At 35.6% G+C, this 20596-nt stretch overlaps 1 protein-coding gene across 1 annotated transcript in view; it reads right to left on the bottom strand.

The window, feature by feature from the left end:
• Positions 1-1209: 1209 nt before the first annotated feature.
• FBXL17 (F-box and leucine rich repeat protein 17) overlaps positions 1210-20596 on the bottom strand; it is a 279322-nt gene continuing 259935 nt past the window's right edge. The window contains exons 8-9 of the mRNA XM_058823719.1: positions 16019-16161; positions 1210-3058 (exon numbers count right to left, since the gene is read on the bottom strand). Of these exons, the coding sequence (XP_058679702.1) occupies positions 2921-3058; positions 16019-16161 (281 nt within the window). The 3' untranslated portion in view covers positions 1210-2920. The remainder of the gene's footprint in view (positions 3059-16018; positions 16162-20596) is intronic.

Genomic DNA, 20596 nt, shown 5'->3' with positions numbered 1-20596 from the left:
GAAATATACTTTGTCCCTGTTCAAAGACTACTAGAATATGCCTAGTACTGCACAGAGCACCTGATAACAAGGGAGATGTGTCATCTAGGATTTGGCATTTCACTAGATTTCCCACTAATCTGGGAGCCTGGGCAATCTGGGAGACTTTGGACCTGCATGAGAAACATCACAGCAGCCATTCCCTCTGGTGAGACAAATTGCACAGGAACAGTCCCCTCCACATACCCTTGAGGTGGTGAGAGATGGGTGGAATGACCACCAGGCAAACTATCTGAGTTTGCTTTAAGCCTTAATTATACCTGGATTTAAAGAGTGAATGACTGAAAAGAAACATTATCTGTCTCTCTCCTACAACCACCTACCCCTGAATTCAGAAAACATTTAAGAGTTTGTCTGAGTCCTTCCTGCAGGCTGAACAAGCCCATCCTAGAAATGTTTCTGATGAGAAAGTGCTGAGCCACAGGTTACCCTATCTTAACAACAGGTTCCCACAAAGAATTTGATGGAGAAAAGGACATATTTACATATTTTTTCTAGTAAAATAGGCCTTTTGGACCTAGGGAATCCAGAAGCCACCTATGAGTTTTTCAGTTCACTCTAAGTTTTGCATATGAGAAAACAGGGATAATTTTTATTTTTACAAGAGGCAGTAGCTTTTCTGCCACCATAATGATATTTTCCCTGCATGACATGTCAAAGATGAGTATGCAGTACTATTTATTCCTCTAAAACTACTTTGGAAACTATTAATATAAGGAAATCAAGGAACTATCTGTGTCAACACTGCAATTAGAAAAACATATTTCTATCTAGAGTTCTTATACCACATAAAACAAAAATTAACTAGTCATGGTGAGATCTATAGATCAGTATGTTCATAAAACTGAGAGATGAGTAGTCATTAAAAGGCAAAACTACTGGAAGTGACTTATATGACTGAAGTGAATAGAGAACCAACCAGACCCATATTATTTTAAAAATCTGTAGAGTTACAATACATTTTAGATGGAAAAAGATCTATGGATGTCATCTAATTAAACTCTGTCAGTCACAGCAGGGCTAGTTTATTAAGGATCATGTCCAGGTGAGTTCTATCTATTCAACAATGGCGATTTCAGACTCTCTGTTAGTACACTCTAAGTACAGTTAGAAGCACAGATAAACAGAAAACATCACATCTTTCTTATTTTATTAAACTTTATTGCAAGATCAAAGGTTTCACAAAAAAATAGAAACTTACAAATTGTGTGAATAGTTTTAATGCACTCATAAAGAGACATTAAAAGAAAATTGACTAAGATTCTGTACTATATCTGCAAAAAAATTCACTGGCTTTATTCTTAAAATATTATTACCATTTAGGAGTAAGTAAACAGCATAGCATTCCACATGTTCACAAGTATTTACCACTTATTTTAAACAAAATCTTTACGATATATTTTTTTCCAGAGAAATTAGTTCATCCCCATTTTGAAAAGTCTAATAAGAAAACATTCAAGATTCTCACTGGAAGTAATGTGAGCTGATGTTTCTGTTGTAAAAAATTATGCCATGGAAATCAACAAATAGGTTTACAGGGTTACACAGCCATACTAAACAAGCTTCTATGTTATGCTGCATTAGGCCTTCTGGATTAGCAAAACATTTTGACAATAATGGCAACTTTTAAGCTGAAGCTTAAGCATTTCATAGTTTGGATTTAAATGCTTTTAAATGTAAAACCTTTTGAAAACAAATATCCAGTGTTACATACCTGACAACATTCTTAGAATGGTAAAATTCTAAAAGTTAAGGCAACTCCAAATTGAAGCTGCAATGTCTGTATTTTTCACAATTCCCTGCTAAAATTTAACTCCTTAAAATGCAATGTGTGAGACTGCATAAGAGAGATGCTGTGTGGTACTTGGTTGCTGTTTAGAGTTAAACCATAACAGTCCCACAAAGAAAATGAATCATATTATGTGTTTAATTTGGATATCTCCTTGCACACACATTAAGAAGCATCTGATGCTACCAAAGATATCCACGATGGGACTCATGTTTAGATGGCCTTCTCAAGGTAATCACTATTTGCATTGGAAGATCCATTCTAAAATTAAACCACACAGGAAATGAGAGGGATCCTGCTATTGGCTTATACCCATTCATCTGAATTTTTCAATTTATCAACAGAACAGCATAGTCAAGAGGATTCAAGTTAATATAAAATAGACATAAAATCTTTTCAGCCAAATATAAACACCATCACCAACTTATTTCTGATCGTTGTTGTATTCAGCTATTCTTTGTCTTCATGAAGTGTAGCTCGCTAGTATTGTTAGGGTAAGCAGTGTTATTCATTATTAAAATGTCAAGGTGGAAAGATTTTAATATCACTACAGCTTCCTATATTTAAAGAAAAAAAAGGAAGATGTTGATAAGAAAATGGTAATTCACTGTAGATTTTCTTATTACTCTGTATCTTAAAACCTCTGGCATAGCTTTAGTAAATAAAAAGCATCAAGTTTAGTTCCCAGTTTCAACACATGCCTCTGTTGATCAACTGCACTGGTGCTAGCACTGAGTTACCATTTACAGATCAAAGGAAACACACATGACCAAGGCAAAGTAAACAGAGGAAAGCAAGCTTAACATCTATAACTCAAACTATCCAGAGAACTAGTAGGAATCCACTTCAAGAAATTTGTCAAAGGCTTTTATCACTTTTATGCAAACAAAACCACAATGCATTTCTAAAGTTTTGCTTCAATATTTGTACTTAGTTGTACAGTACATTAAAGTCAGTGTACAGCTTTTGCCATTTTACTGTAACCTCTGTAAACTCACAACTATATTGCATCATATGAAAGGTTATAAACCCTTCTGCAATCCCCATTAGATCTACCGAATGCAGCAGAGTGGAACATGTTGGTACAGAGAGTTAGGAGCCAGAAGACATGTTGGGTGTCCAGCCCATTTGATAAGCCCGCTCCAGCGTTCTCTTGCAATCCTGCAGCACAGTACTGAAGGTTATATGTGGATATTGCTGCACCAGCTGCTCCACTGTGGCCTCGTTCACCTGCAACAGAAGAACAGAACCTGTGATGTGCAGGAAGTGAATGGAAAGGGCAACAATAGGCAAGCTAGAAGAAAGGAAAAGCTTTGGACTCCTTGGCGGACTTCCAGGATGGGGCTCCTCATTGTTACTACAGGTTTGGGCGCATTTATCACAAAATAAATATACAGAATGTAATGTCTGGTTACATTCTGTAACCAGAATGAAAAAAAACAAAATCAAACCCCACTATGATTTCATTGTAAAGGAAGAAGTTTTATCATCCTGATTAAACAAAATGCTGCCCAGAGTAACAGATTTCTAACTTGAAATAGAACCTATCTACTGAAAGGTGCTCAAGCAGACATACATTTAAAAATGTGAGATTTTTTTGGCTTTGGCAAATGAAAATAGATTGCATCTATTAATTAATTTATGGTACAGTTGGGGAGACATTTAAAAATGCTAAGTAGTAACTCCACAATTAACTTTACTGAAATGAACTTGCACTGTATGGTTGCTATCAACAGGCCTGAAATGAAAAGTTATCAATAACATGACTAAAGATGGGGAAAAAATATGAACTATTCTACGTTGCAGGTAGATCAATTACTCCTTTATGTCCCTTTTTCCAAAAGGTAAAAGTCCTGCATGTCTTCACATACATCACTGGCATAAGATTTTATTTTAGCCTTCTTTTGTGAGGATAACACTGCAGAATTGGTACCAATAATTAAAACATACAAGATTGTTGGGTCTGGGATGTCTCTCTTAAATGTGAGCCATCAATGTTAGCACTTTTATTCTTCATAAAACAAGGTAATCAGACAAATCCAGCTAAACATAACACCCTTACAACTCCAGTGCTGTGAGGGGATTAATTTGTCAATTATTTTAAAGACAATTACAGTTCATATCACACAGGTAAATAGCTTTTTTCAGCCTTTAGACAAATAAAAGATTAACCTAAGAACCATGACTTCTAGTTGGCTCTCTTTGAAATCTTTGCTGAACAACTGGGCATTTTAAAATGCATTGATACTACAGTTACTGAAACACCTACATCAGTAGCATGCACAACTGATGGCATTGTTTGATTTTCTTCCTTCAGTGTTCCGTTCTCAAGATTGAAAAACGTTTACTACTATTACAAAGATCTGTCTTGTGAAAAATATTTTTAAAGCACTTTAACCACAGTATCTAATAATATTTTTGTCCTTAAAAGATAACAAGGAGAGCTTCCTTCTGAACAGTGATTGCACGCAATGACAAGGATAAATGAAAGGTTTAATATCCAGTTCTTCTACTTTGATAATAGAAATACTCAATCTTCATTGGAAGTTTCATCTAGCTGAGACTGACTTGGATAGAAAACTGGTTTAACTTCACAGCACAAACTGTACTTCTCTGGCAAATTGCTATGTTACAGTAACATCTTTCAGTGCTGAAAAACAAGAAGTGACTTTGAAAAAGCAAAATGAAATCAGAGATAGCACAAGTCCCCCATAATATTTGATATTTACAGCTGAATACATACTCACAAATTGTAAGCTACAATTCACAGAAATATTGCTTGGAAGGCAAGAATCCCCAAAGTAGCAGTAATTTGCTACTTTATGCCTATCCAAAAAATAACCAAAAGTCTCTTCTCATTAGAGTTATGCTGCAGAGATCCATGGCAGAATCAACCAGGCTACCAGAAACGCCTCTTAATTGTTAACTCAGCCACAACAAAGAGGGTTACAACTGACAGTGACTTATTTTGCTCTTTCTTAATGGGAAGCTTGAAGAAGATGCATTATTTATCCTAGATAGCTGCAAATTTTGCTAGTACATAGAAGTTATTATGATTTAGCACTTACCTGTTGGGCATTATTTGTTAGAACAGCGTGGATATCATTGTTTTAGAGCCAGTGTTTTATGCATATTCTCCGTTATAAGAAACAAACTAGGTGAATTCATTACAAAGATGATGCTCACTCACAGGAAGGTAGTAAATGCTCTCCATGCCCAGATGTATTGGACTCAGGACATGTACCCAAGGTACAGCCTAGCTAGCTTTAAGCTGATATATTTACTAACAGGCTAATTTAGGCATGGCCCATGACACTTAGGAAGACAGAAGATGTTACAATGGAACCTTTTAGTCTTAAAAACCTATGAAGAAATCTATGGTAAAACACCTCTAACTGTTTGTCCTAGTTTTTTTCTGATACAATTATTACTAGATAAAATTTTTTGCTATTTGCTATTAATACTTTACTAAACAGAAGAAGGAAGCTTTTGGCGTCAAGTGCCAAATACAGTTACAAAATAAACATGAGTATGAAGAAGGCAGATAAAACCATTGCAGAAATGCCACTGACAAAAACAGCTGTTTTATGACCAAAGCCTGAAGAGTAGAAACTTTTCTCCATTTTTTACTGGAGCATTAAGCAAATATTTTAAATTATTATTTTGATCCTTGGCAACAACTTGTGTTATGACTTGTTGTTAAACAGTAAAGTAATGACAAATCCTACGGATGTATTTGGAACCATAACATATACAGAAAGAAATTACTTTGAGTCTGAAAAACTGAGTTTACTCTCATGATAAAGGAAAAAAAAACCTTACCAAGCTTCATGATAAATGATCGAATATATAATTTTAAGTTAAATACAAATATTCTTAATCCTGAGAGTAAAAAGCAAGGACTTAAAAATTATGCCAAACTAAATTCAATGTAAGATTACACAACAGAAGGAGGAGAAAAAAACTGGCAGTGGGACAATCAACCTGGATCCAGACATGAGAAAAAAAGTATTCCCTTTCTAAAGATTTTGATACCTTTTCTTTGCCATGAGAAAAGTCAGGTCAGACACAAAAACAATGAAAAACTTTTAGTATTTAAAACTCTCCATACTACTGCGCTAATAACTGCACTATCTGAAAAACAGGAAAAAAGGAAATAAAATTTTATTCTTTATTAATGAATGTGGAAAGTAATATCTAAGTCAACTTTGTGGGGATCCTTGTCATCATTTCCCTAGTGGTAGGATTAAGATGAAAGAAGTCTTATGCCCAGCCATTAGAACACAAGCTTCAGTCTCTTTGCTAAGATCAGCCTGGCTGGTGATAAAACGAAAGTACTGAATGCCATTCCCAAAATAATTTCATTACACAAACAGAACAATTTTCCCTACTGAGCTTAAACATTCTTGTTCAATGAATGAAAACTAAAAATCTCCACATCTTCATATGCTGTAAAATGCTATATTTTTCTTTCACAGAACTTTCATTAATCTTCATCTTTTGAGTTGTCAAAAGAAAGAATACAGTCTGCAGATAAACTATGCAGATTATCTAATATATAATCATTCATCTGAATTTGAATAGCTCCTCAATTATATTTTAACACATAATGAGAGAATGCAGCCCATATCATTAAGAATGAAAGTAATAGGTTTTGTAAATCGTGGTCATCAAACAAAAAACCAAAATAATAAAAAAGACTGGTTTGAAAATTATTTTTTCTTCCTGAAATAACTATTTATTTCAGGCCAAGGAACAGACTGAAAAAACAAAACAAAGGAGAAGATGGGTTACAGAAAATGGCAGACTAAGTGGTATCATCTCCCTTTAACTCAATTAGAGCCTAGATTATGACCTAGAAGTCATAATTTTGAATACATTTTGCTTAAAGACACTTGAACACATACTGCCTATTTCCCAGAATAATGCACTTGACTTTGTGACAAATGTTATCTAGGGTAGGACTTCCTTAACTTCTTCTTCGCCTAATGATAGTGTGGTTGTGCCGACAGTATTCAAATATTATCCGTGCTAGAGAACATTTCTCATGTGATAATTAGGAGTTCATCTTCGAAAGAAGAACAAAAACACCCTTTGAGTCCCTGTGGAATCGTACACTGGCAAAAGGGTTTTGTGAGTGCCTCTTTGGAGAACTTTCACCATCACTCTGCTACGTACTCACAAAATGTGGCCGAAATACTGAGAAAAATGGGAAATCAGTGCTCAACACTCTTACTCTCCTTTAGGTAAAATGGTCTGCCCATACCAGAAAGCCGGAAAACTGCCACCATTCTGTGAATATTTTTCCTAGAATAAAGTAACCAACACTTATGAGCTGATTTTTTCAGGCTCAGAGTAAACTGAAAGCTACTCACAACAAAATATTCATTCATATTTTGATCTAGCATGTTATATTCACTCATCTAGTCCTATTGCCAGCATTTACTGATTTGAAATATCACTTGTCTCACACAGAATATCTTCAGAAATTTATGTTATGTCATGTCACTTTCCACAAGTCTTCATGAAAAATCCAAAATTCAAGCAAGAATAGTTATTAGGTAATTTTATTTTTTTTAATTTAAATTTGCTGTGTCATTTGGTTTAATGATAATTTCAGCACTGTTTTCTTTAATCTCCAGATTATAAAATTAGGAATTTCTAAAGATATAAAATTATTCCAAAGGGCCAGGATTTTTTTTAACCTAGTGTTTTTGTTATGCTCCTACAGCAGATCTTATTAAATTCAAAGGATGAATTCCAGTTTTCCTAATTTTGTTAAGGTAAATTAGAGATTACTTTTGAAACCATCAGCCAAACCAGGCATTTCTTTTTAATGAGACTGACACCTCCATTCACTGCTCAGGAATAGAAAAAGAGGGCTTTTCCTAAACAAGACTTTTCTAGTTACTTTTCCTTAGCTTGTCTTTAGTTGATATCGTGTCCTGGAAATCTTCTCTGGGATTGGATAGTCTTTCACTAAATTGCCAAGAATTGTAAGATTTAGTACTGATCTCCAAAACTCCTACAGGTGCATCAGGATCAGACTCTAAAGCCATTAAAATTTGCCAAGAATGTCTGTGTTATCTAGAGCAGTACTGAAAAGCAAGAGTAGAGTCATCACTTAAACTGCAAGTTTTATGCAGTGTATGAGTATTCAGCATTAATCTAAAGAGTTTGATAGGTCCTTTTCAACAACAAAACCTAAAAATCTTCACATCTTAATGACTTCAATTTAATGACAAACTGACTTGATAATTGAAAAGAAAAAATTATCTCCATTCCAAGTTAATAACTGAAACCACTAAGCAGTTACAAATAAAAAAGCTAAGGCTTGCAAAACTGGATTAGTGCAAAAGTGCATTACTAGAACTTTGTACCAAAACCTGCTTGAGTCCCTCAGAACACTATTCAGGATGACAGCTAAAATAATATCTGCATAGTATCTAACCTAGCCCTTGGAAGGGGCATGGGCTGGCTGATTTCTGAGGACAACACAGGCTGGTATCTACAATTACACAACTCTATAGATCAGTCATTAATAAAAAATAACAGACCGAATTATAATACCCTGAGTCAGCAATATCTGCACAGAAAGGCATTAATAATACATAGAACTGCCAGCTTAATCTCAGAAATCTAGTACTTGCTAAGAATTTTAGGGAAATATTAGCAGGTGAGAGATAGCATTCAGACGAAAAGATTTTAGGGCTGCCATACAGATAGTTAGGTTAGAAAAATGGCACAAGTATTACCATAACATTTCTACATATAAACATTTGCAAAATCAACTTCACACAGAAGAAATGCAAATGGATTTGTCTCCAAAGGGCTTTCCTACAATACTGTTGGCATTTTACTTAAGGAGTGGTATTTCAGCATTAGAGCTACTGGAATTTGTATGTGCATCTGGCTCAATACATGTAGAGAAGTATTGCTTGAAAGCCAATGACTTTATAGACATTGTGTATATCCATAATGATGGATATGGAAAACTCTTTATGTTCCAATTTCTCAAAAAATCCAATATATACACACTTAGTGTTATAAGCAAAACATTTTCACACAGTCTTTCTCTTCTCTAAGTTGTATTTTGCTTCCTCAAGTGAGTGTCTTATAAAAAGTGTACTTTGATATTTTTTCCTGCTAATAGTTGAATGAATTATATTCTCAGGTGGCCCAATTATAACTGTTGCCTGTAGCCATAACAAAATTTAAGATTTCTGGAAACGTTTTGTGTGAAGTGCAGTTGATCAGCTAAGGCAGACATATTCCACAGAGTTTAAGTTGCCCTTATGCCCAGGGGCAGAACCCTTGTTTAGGACTTTAACAAAACAACAGCACTACCAATATTAGCACAATATCCTATAGTCCAAATAAAGTCCCTTACGACTTGAGAAAAGAATGTGTTTTGACTTAGAGGATGATGTTATTGAAAAAAAGGAAGAAAAACAATCACATTTGCACACACACAAAAGCACTGTATTTGTAGACTCATAAGTAATGAAATCAGCAAGTACAGTCTGTACAGTGTTATTATAATGACATTTGAAAACTAAATTGCCTTAAATCCTAGAAATTAATTACCTGTTTATATTTGTAAAGGTAAAGGAGTAGGTAAACAGAAATATCTGCAATCTTTTCTGCTGTGTGAATGGAAATAAATGGAATGCACATGTCTTCTAACCTCGGTAGCACTTCGGAAGGATTTCAGGAAGTGTGGCAAGGTTACCTGTGGAGTGTGGAGTGTATCTACTTTACAGTTCTTGTTTAAATCTCACCTGAAAGGAATGGAATTCATTGTTGTGGTAGTTTTCTCATGTGAATGCTATTGCCCCGAACTCCAAGTCTACTGCAAACTAGCAACACCCATTTCAGATCTCTGTGAGGATGCAGAGTTTTTTGCAACACACTATTTTTTATTGAAGTTGTGTAAGTAACAAAGGTTTCACTCTCAATTCTCTTTGCATATTGTGAGGGTTTATTTTTCTATTAAAGCAGAGAAACCATTTTAAAGGAGCCCTTCAGGCTGGCAGATTATTTGGTTTGCTAATTCTGCCCATTTCATCAGATGAACTTCTAGACTCCACCTATAGAATATTTCCAGGTAAAAATATTACCAGTATTACACACATTTCAAAAACTTTTTTCTTCTAAAAATTGCAGTTAATAAAGACCCAGATGCAGTGAAATGACAGTGGCAATTTATATAGTGATAAATATTCTTTCAGATTACTTTCTGCCTGTTGAATTAATAACACTGAATATTTTCCTTCCTATTTGACTACATTAACAATAATTTGAGCACATTACTGTAATATCTGTCAAAACGATGGCATGTAAATCTAACAGAGAAGTCTTTCTCAAAAGTTGCCAGCTGGCAAAAATAACTGGAAGTTCCAGGGAGCAGTGTTTCTAAATAAACTTCTCCCTTTTTGATTTTTTTATTCATAAAGATGCTGACCAGTTCACACTGCATTCTTCCTTAAGAGCTGGCCTTACCATGTTTTTGAACTGTTGATCATCATCTGAGGGTCCACCTTTCTCTTAGAGAATTACATGGTTCAGGTGGGTGCTTTTTAGAAACAAGGACAATTTCATTACTTCTGGAAAATTCCATCTTCAGCTGAGTGCCATAGAACTGCTGCAGAGGAATCAGCTTGGAGAATAAAAATCTTTTAGCAAAGAAACAGTTAAACTAGAAGAGCAAAATCTTTAGCTTGTATAAAAACCCTTTTTTTGTGTGTGTGTTTTAGCAGATGCTTTCGTTTACACACATAATGGATCTGTTATCCTAGTTAGCTAGGGGGAAAAAACCAAAAGTAGTATTGTTCAGACTTTTAAAATTGTTGTATTGAAAACCAAAGTGAAATAAATGCTATTCTTCTTTTGTTGTGGGATAGCTGTGGTTTCCTTCTAATGAGATTCACAGATCTCATGAATCTAAAATCTTCATTATTCATAGAGAGATGTATCAATTGCAGCTCCTACATTATACACATAAAACTTTAAAAAATACAGCAATTCCTTTTTAATATGCAGCAACGTACTTGAACAAATTATAGTAATTTAAGAAAAAAAAAAGGCTACAGAATTTTTCTTAAAGAGAAGGATTGGATATTTTCATTCCTCTTCAAATCACAAAACCATAATTTCAAATCTCAAAATGAATCCCTTGTAATATAAAAGAAGAAATGGTAGCAATTTGCCAGGTTTTCTGATCAGGCTAATGATAGCATTTTCTGAAAGTGGAAGGCAAATTGCTGTGATAATTACATTAAAACAAACCATGGCTCTGTATTCTCAATATTCTGTCGTTGATTAAGCCGCCTTAAGCTCAAAAATGTATTGGAAATTGAAAGATTTATCTCTAGAACCTAGGATATATAAAAGAGCTAATGCTCTTTTTCACTTACCTTCAGTTGCAGACTAGCTATGTAAATTAAAAGCTTGTGAGTGATGGGTCAAAATGTTTCACTTAAACAGGAGCTGCATTCCTAACTCTGCTAATGATTTGTGGTCTTCACTGAATATGTATTTACAAATATTTGTAAAACAGGTTTTGTAGAAGGACAAAGTGATAAATTATATTAAAAATCCACATATAGTCTAAAAATCTTACTCTTACTTAAGATGCAAATGGTTTCTTAACTGACCATTTTTTATTTTCAGGGATCATCTATCTTTTTTCCTCAGGGAACATAAAATAGTTTGTCATTTTGTCAGTTGTACTGACCATCAACTTCTGTGCTCTAATATTTCAGCAAAACTAGAATAGGAAATATATGCTACAATTTATCTGAGAAAGTCATCTGGAATAAGCTACAAGCTTCCAGAAGTATTTTCATGAAAAGCAACCATGTCTTTTCTGAGAAATTCATCTCAAAAAATGGAAAGAAAAAAAGCAAGGGAAAAAAAGCAAGGAATAAGGGCCAACATGATTTATTAACTAAGTTGTGTATCCTTTCACAGCCAGCTTTGTTGGGACTCTCTTCATTTCATTTCATTCACACATAGTGGTGAATATTGAATTTTGTGGCCTCTGTTTTTCAGTGTCATTTTTCTGCCTATTTTCCCAAGAAATGTCCCCTGCATTTACGCGGGAGCACTGTTGATAACTGCTACAAATTGCACCACAGTTATAGGAAAAGGATATTGAAATATGAAAATTGTTGTGAGAAAAGTTGCAGGAAGATTATTGTGACACATTGTTCAACCAGTTAAGCTATCACCCAGAAAAAAAAAGAAACAACAAATTTTTAGTCCCTATTTCCTAGTTGATACCCAGCCATTTTCCCCACGGGTAAAGATTTCAAGCTGCCACTATGTAAAACTGTTTCACTTCTTGTGAAAGCACAAAAAAGAAGTGCTATAAAGACATCTTTCAAATGATTTCTAGAAATAAATAGTATGGAGAACATCACCCTTTTCCTCCATTTTTTAAAATATGAAATACAAAATATACCTAATTAATTAATCAATTAATTAACTAGAAGTAGTAAATAGGATCTAGGTCAGTTTAATGATAGGGATGTACAGTACACTGTGTTCAGAAAGAAAAACTTGAAATGTGCATTTAAATCTGTTATTTTGACGCAGGCATCATTTTATGCCCTTAGGATGCAAGAAAAGCTCTTAGGAATTCTGATGCCAGTGTTTGTGGGAGGAAAGAAAGCATCCTGTAACTGCCCACACCTTTCTCAAGATACTTAAAGTAATTAAAGGAAAGGTTCAATTATCTTTAAAATATCCCCTTTCCTAAGCTGTGATAAAAAATACAGAGCTACAATTACAATTTAGTTGGAAGAATGAACACTCATGTTTTCATTCTGCTGTGGGGAACTAACCTGAAGTGAATTTAATATAACCCCTTGTTATGCTTTTCTTGGTGTTTTCCAAACTAGGAGCTGCTCGGCCCCTGAGCAGCACCAACCCGCCACGCGCTCCAACACAGCCTCATCAAGTCCTAAAACATAACCTTGGGCTGCAGCCCCCAGCAGCACAGCACTCCTCTGTGCAGAGGAATGGCGAGTTTGTGGTTGCACCCGGATCCCAGAGCACTGTGAAGAGCTGACAAGAAGGAACAAAGCCTGGCTCGCTGCCCCTGGAAGCGCGGCACAGCGCAAACACAGGCAGAACACCAGAATGCAAAACAGAAATGCCTTCTCATTCCTGCCTTTTCCAATTACAAACCTCTAAAATGCCCTGCTTAGGCCTTAAATATATACTGATTTTATCTGTTACTGCTTTCAAAAGAAATGGAGACTCAGAATAGCAACATTTTCTTACTATGGAACACGTGACTTGAGCAGTCCTGAGGGCTGCCTTGTGCCTGCACAGATGCACGCATACCCATGGACACAAAAATTTATTTGCACAGTCGATAACCTGTCCTGTGAGAGAGATCAGAAGGGAGAAGGGGCCTAGCTGCTTCAAGTACCTGTTCATGTTGGAATGCAGACAAGTGGGGAATTCTGTTGTCCAGAATGTAGGTATTTAAAAACATTTAGAGACTATACTAGATCACTTTCACACTTCAGGAGGTCTGATGTCTCTTAGATGTATCCCATCTGATACAGAAAAGTTCCAACTAAAATATATGCTCTCTTTATGATGACCTCATAGTAAAGTCAGCATTTTTAAATTACATTTCTCAACACAATGCCATCTATTTTAAGGCAAAGACCATATTGCTCCTGTGGTGTGCATGTAAGATGGTAGGAAAAATAATAAAAAGAAAGGCAATAGCAGTTTGATGAAAAATGAATAATTTGATTATTTTCATGGTGTGGATCAATAATGCTTTGCATCTACTGAAACACACTGCCTGGAGGCACTTGGATAATCAATGGCATAAAACAGAGACTGTCTTTACCCAGTCTCACAGCCTCTCTTGATCTTTCTGGGGAGGACCCTTGACGCCTCTAATTTATGTCAAGTGCATATCAAAGAAATTCCAAAATGCCTGGCTCATAAAGAGTGTTTTAGTGGTACCCATTTTAAGTCTACTTACATATGTTCCTTATGTAACTGTGTTTAAGTACTTCCCTTCCAAATGCCTGGGAATTCTTAGGCATAAAAGCTACCTGGTATGAGCATAACAGTCAGTACCTCAGAAAAGGAAGCCTGGTTAGATGGGACAAATCTTCAAACCTTCTTTTCACTGCAAGCTGACAACAGTAGAAAGATAGGAATTTTGGCCAACCGGGAGTGTAAATAAACCCTTCAGCACCACCCAAGAATTCTCTTTAATGATGTGCTGGACACTGACATTTTTAATTTAATAGAGCAGCCACTGGAAAAAATGAGTTCTGCATGATACTGGGGAGAGACAGTTGAGAATGCAATTTTGTTCAGTAATTTCTCTGTTCATTTGCAGAGGAAAAAGGGAGTTGGCATCTTCTAGCTGCCAAAAATCCCTTAAGTTAAGGATACTTACTTCATTCTGTCTGTGGAGCTATTCTTCCCATCAAGGCTTTGCAAACAAGAAAATAATTCCCAGTGGTAGTCCCGCTACTACACTGTTCACTGTAACAATTTTTACAAATTTCTCTAACATCTTTTATCTACCATACTTTGGATACTTGAAGATTCACACACACACTCGCAAGGCACACAGTCAACAGTGCTTTTATATCTTCCCTGAAGCTTTCTTAAGTAATATTTTTTTTCCCTTTTAGAAGTTGACTTTTTTTAATACAAAATATGTTGTATACTCCTCTAAAAACCGAGAAAAGCGTTTACCAGTAATTAAAGGAATACAGACTGTAGTACATGTCTATGAAAATGACATATAGTTTAACTTATGAGAGAGTAGAGCTTGTTTTCAACATCAAGATCATTGATTTTCTGTAGCAGTTAAAGACAGGACAAAATTATTGCACTTATTAGATCCTTGTTGATTGTTCAACATTAGCTAAATTCAAAAAATAAATACACGTGCAGAAGTGGTTAGATGGTTCTGGGTCAGGTCTAATTCCCAAGGTCAAGTTACCCTTTTAACATTCTGTAAGTACATAATCTTAGCACAATCCATCAAAGAGATTCACACACTCTTTTTGTCTGTTGGCTCTCATAAAACACTAATGTTTAGGAGATTAAGTGGACTCAGCTTTGATTGACAGAGCAATTCTTCCAAAGTGCTCAACCTCCTTGCAAACTGGAAAATGCCTACGGCTGGCTTTGCAAAATGTTACTTCTAATTTTACCACTGACCTGGACATTATTATTCCTTGCCATTTGAAATACTGTGTTTTGTCACTGTCTTCTATAGTGCACTGTGAAGTATGCAAGATAATGGTTTGGAGCATAAAGTTCCTTAGACTAAAACCTGTTTTTCCATAGAGAGTATCCAACCAGAAATCCACAAGCCTGAGAGCTGCTTATGATGGGCATCACAAGCCAGACATTTTGTTGATGATGGCTGGAAAAGAAACAATCCCTGCAGGGTTATGTGAAGACTTAAGGTCAGAGACTCTGGACCTCTAATGATTTTTCCTTTAGCTATTCTGCTGTGTTCCTGGGACTTGATCTCTCTTCTAAACAGGAACGTGATTTCTGAAGGCTATATACAGGGTGAAGTGGAGATGGACTGGCTTCTTCTTTTTTTCTTCTAATGATTAAGTGCTAAAACTTGTAGACATTCCTACTATTCTCCGAGTATAAAGCTACATAGTAAGAAACTCAGTCTGTTTTTCTCTTTTTATCATTATGATTTCATTAAAACCTTTGTCCTTCTGTTTTAAAAACCATGATATATGATCAAGAGCACAGACATATAGAAAATTGCTGTATCACTCTTGAAGTTACACTAAGATTTTTTTCCCTTTCTTTTTAAGAGACAAAGTAGTCTGTCAGGCTTACAACATGACATGCCAACCACTTTCAGACAAAAGTATTCAAAACAGTCAGAGGGCAGATTTTATAAAAAACTTGTGAGCACCTCAGGCTGCGAGTGTAACCTACAGATGTATTCTGAAAATCTACATCAGCAAACATTCATAATGCTCCTTCTAGCCCTCTGTGTGACTTTTGAGCTGCCTATGTGAACACAGCACACCAGAACAGTTGCGAGAGTAGTGACTACTGAACATTTTGTTCAGAAGAACATAAATCCTGCTGCCTCCCTCACACACACAGGAACACTATCACACTCAGAACGAGGCACCAGCTCAGGAAAAGGCTCCTTACCTGATCACATCTCATCAGTCCCAAGTACCGGAGGGACTTGCTGCGCTGAGCAATCTGGGTGGCTCCACGGTCCGTGATCTCTTTGCACCATCCAACATCCACCGTCTCTATTGTCATGCTGTATCTCCCAATGGCTATCAGAGCTGGAAACACATGAAAGGCATGAAATGCACAGCTCTGCAGATGGCAACCTCAGCTCCATGCACACACGGAATAATGCTGAAATTGAGTTTTGAGAAGCAGTTCTCATGCACTTTGTAAATGATATTATATTTCATAATTCTCAATAACGTAAAAGCTGTCTCTTCAAAATGGAAGTACATACAGGTGCAAACACACACCAACACACAGATAAACATATCTTCCTCTATATTTTCTACCAATCAAAATAAATAGACCAATTAGCAGACATAATCAATAAGAATTCTTTTAATTACTTTTTCCAGAAGAAGCAAGACTCGATTAATAAGATTGAAATAAATGCAAAATAAAAAAAAATCCTATCTCACTTTTCAGAGAAAATAAGTGACTTTATACTACTAATAACTTTTTTTTCCAGGAAAATAATACTACAAAGACAGGATTGAGATTAACAGGACATTTTGTGAGTCAATAAGACATAGTTTTAGAAGACCCTGCAGGAAATCTCATGCCATATATTCTATAGCTGTATTCTAAAATTCAATTTTTTCTCATTGTTCATTTTGGTGATGTAAGAATGATGCTGGGTCTCACTGTCACTTTTTCTTCACATACACTTTTCCAGTAAAAAAATAAAGAAAGAGTTAAAAAAGTCATAAGGAATTAAAAGAAAAATTTGAACCTCTGTTAAAGGAAAAGAAAGAGGATCTGGAATTTCTGAATGGGCTGAAAAAAGGTATGTAGGAGAAAACGATAAGGAATCTGACCAGCTGGGACGGTTTTGTCATTGCATGACAATGACACAAAAGATTAAAATCACTGGCACCCTGGTTGCCATGGACTGTAGCACTTTTCAGACATATGGACTCAGGAAGTCAAGCTGGGATTTATTAACAGAAATTCTAGCAGCTAAAATCTCAGTCTAAGAAAAAAGGCCAAGGTTTCTGGTGTAGAAGTCAGCCACCTGTATATAATCAAGGGGTAGGATGTTCACACAGTTTTTAACTCCAGTTATAAGGCAGCCGTTGAAAAGGAAGATGAAGGAGTGACTTATTCCAAGTAACGTGTATATCTTTAAAGAGTTGATTTTTCAGCAGCTATGGGGCTGTTCTGTTCATGCTACATTCCCAAATGTCAGGGGAAGAAAAAAAAAAGGAGGAATTTCAAAGAGCTGGTAGCCCTTGATATACAAGATATTGATCTTAGCTAATCAGCATGTAAATGAGATCGAGAAGAAGAGAAAAAGAACCCACCACACCTTCCAGTGGTTCCGCAAAGAACTGCATTGCTGGTGTACAGCAGTGAGGGTATTTGGATTATTTACAAATATCTAGGTGGACTTGATTAGCAAACAAAATGAGCCAAAAGATGCCAGAAACATTCTCAGAAGCTGTGGAAGGGGAAGTAATGCATAATTTCTTCCTTTCAGCAGCTTTCCAAAATATTAACTGAATTTTGTTACTGACATATTGTATGTATGATAAAAGCACCTAAGTAGTTTCTTTACGGTTTCACTGATATTTGTAGGACAATGCCAATTTCCTAGTCTCTTTCCAGCACATTTCTTGAAAAGAAATCCTAATTTTCCAAACTATAAATACATATATAGCAGAAAAGAAACTTCCTACATTTTTAGACACCTTTTGAAATATCACTATAATAAAAAGTAGGGATAGTTAGAAACTTTTTGAATACATTTTCAATAGGAAAACCTATAGTAATTATAGATCATTGTACCTCCACACAAAATGTTATAGACTTGAAGTAGGGCAAAAATACTGAAAGCCTTCCACTACATTAGAATAATGTAAGTTCATTTGAATATTTTGCCACTGTTTTAAAGTTACAACCATATTTTGCTATTTTCAGTGCTTCATGTAAAACTGACAAAGAGAAGAAAATCAATAAAGAATACTATCATGAAAGTGCCACTAAAGACCAATAGAACACACTGGCAAAATCTGTCCCCAGATTAGCAGACATCTCTCTGGAAAACCAAATATTTTGACAACAGTGTTATACTGAAGTTATATGTTAAACTGAAGTCATATAGTACTACACTTCATCTATCAAATACAGAAGCTATGCCATTTGAAAACTCCAATTACCATATTTTCTGGAAATTTCCATGTGTGGAACTGCATCCTTACAAGAACATTCCTGGTTACAGAAAAGACACACTATGCAGTTTCTATCAGCATTCAGCAGTGGGAGATAAAGAAAGGCCATGAGAACCAGTGAAAATGTAATAGTACTTTTCCAGAACACTTTCCTCACATGAAAAATGTGGCCAGGGATTTTCTAAACTGGAGCTTATGCCTCTGTATTCTCGTAAGTTCATCTGATCAGTCTTGTAGCCCACAGAACATAACATCCATAACATCCTGTGGCAAGGAATCCTGCAGTTCCGGATTCTTTCCTCTTTGAAAAATCACCTTCCCTTGTGGGAAATGCTTCTTGGAAATCCCAACAGACTGTATCAACCAGGTCTTCTTTATTGCTTCCTGATTTCTCCAAAGTACTGAAGTACAACCTCTCTTAACAGCTGTGTCAACACTTCCTGGATACATTGCATTTATTCACATGTTCACTAACTGCATTCCATATAATAATTAACTCACCTTATACAGGCAATAGATTTATCAGCTAATATTTTTCTGATCTTCCCTGAAACATTTTTTTAAATACTTCTTCAAAGCAGTCCTGTGGAATCAGGCCAGTTTACATGAAGAATTACACAGTGCAGCAAGGAGCCTGGCTATTTCATCCTCAAGTTCTTTTACTGAGTACACAGATGTCTCTTGCTTGCATGAGAAAAACATTTTAAGCCACAAGTTTCAGCTAAGAAAATGTTTGCTTTGCTCAACAGCTTTTCTTCCTCTGTGCACTGGCTCACAATAATCAGAATACACTGCTATTATTCAAAAGCTTGGTAATAATTTAATGAGGAAACATGCAGCAAACCCCTTACAAAACTAAGTTTGAATTCTGTGACTTGAGAAGCTGTAGCACAATCAGCAGTGAATAGCCAAAAGTGTGCTTGAACACTAATGACAGCTGGGCTTAAAAACATAGTCAGCAATCAAAGGGAAGAACCTGACACACTGAAATTAAGCAGAGAAGGATACACAAAAATACCCAGAGTAGTTTGAAGATGTTGGCTTTGACATATGAACCTCTCTTTTTTTTGAATATTTAACAAGGCATCCAATTATTTTTCTCCTTTTTATAGTCCCATTTATTTTGGCAAAAGCAACATACCATATTTCTTTTTCCAGCGCTAGGTTTGTGGAATGGAAATCAACTGATGTACAGCCCCTACTGTGCAAAAGATAATGTCTCCAACTGGAATTGGAAAATCATCCCTACACCTTGAACTGTATCAAGCAAAACTGGTTTTTTTGGTTGTAATGGTACTTGGCTATTGAAGTTGAAAGGACCAGGTTTGTAGGAAAGGGAAACATCTTCTGGATGATCAGCTGGAATAGTTGAGAAGACCAGACAAATTTCATCCATAGTGCACTACCACTCAGAGCAAATTGTAATTTAACCTCACTTTATTTTAAACTGATTAAATTAAACTGACACATATAAACGCATCAGAAATGTCTGTCAGAGGGAAGGTCTCTGTTCAGCTGTGCAAAACCTGTGAACCCAGAGGCTCCTAAGTGGGTGTTAGCTTCAAGTCTAAGGTTGCTATATCAGAAAAATAAAAATATCTTTGCTATAAGATCATTGGCCTACTCTTAATTTAATTTGAAGTTATTTTTATGTCTGGAAACAATATTACCAAATACAACTGTTTGGAAATCTGGTGTATTGAACACAGTTATGTGCAATTAAAAATATTTTTTAATGACATGCATCTACTACACTGTAGAGTGCTTCCTTAATCAATAAGTCGTATTTCGATTTAACTGAAAATAAACCTCTGTAAGGTTTAACTGTCCTTCTGTTTTCTTCCTGTTATTACCTAGAATGCAAATGTACAAGACACTGCATTTGGTCAGCCTTCAGCGAAGCCTGGACAAAAAAGCTTTTACAATTAATTGTGATTGATATCTTTCATACACCAGGGCATTATGGACACACATGAATTCATGCAAAAGTAATTTTTGCATCTTTCTTTCTCTTTCTTTCTTTCTTTCTTTCTTTCTTTCTTTCTTTCTTTCTTTCTTTCTTTCTTTCTTTCTTTCTTTCTTTCTTTCTTTCTTTCTTTCTTTCTTTCTTCCTTTCTTCCTTTCTTCCTTTCTTCCTTTCTTCCTTTCTTCCTTTCTTCCTTTCTTCCTTTCTTCCTTTCTTCCTTTCTTCCTTTCTTCCTTTCTTCCTTTCTTCCTTTCTTCCTTTCTTTCTTTCTTTCTTTCCTTTCTTTCTCTCTCTCTCTCTCTCTTTCTTTCTTTCTTTCTTTCATGTCAAAAGCACTTAAATGTGCAAGAA

Source organism: Ammospiza caudacuta, chromosome Z (genome assembly GCF_027887145.1).
Source record: "Ammospiza caudacuta isolate bAmmCau1 chromosome Z, bAmmCau1.pri, whole genome shotgun sequence".
NCBI lineage: Eukaryota > Metazoa > Chordata > Aves > Passeriformes > Passerellidae > Ammospiza > Ammospiza caudacuta.
The sequence above is the reverse complement of the archived record's forward strand: the minus strand, read 5'-3'. Positions and strand labels throughout refer to the sequence as shown.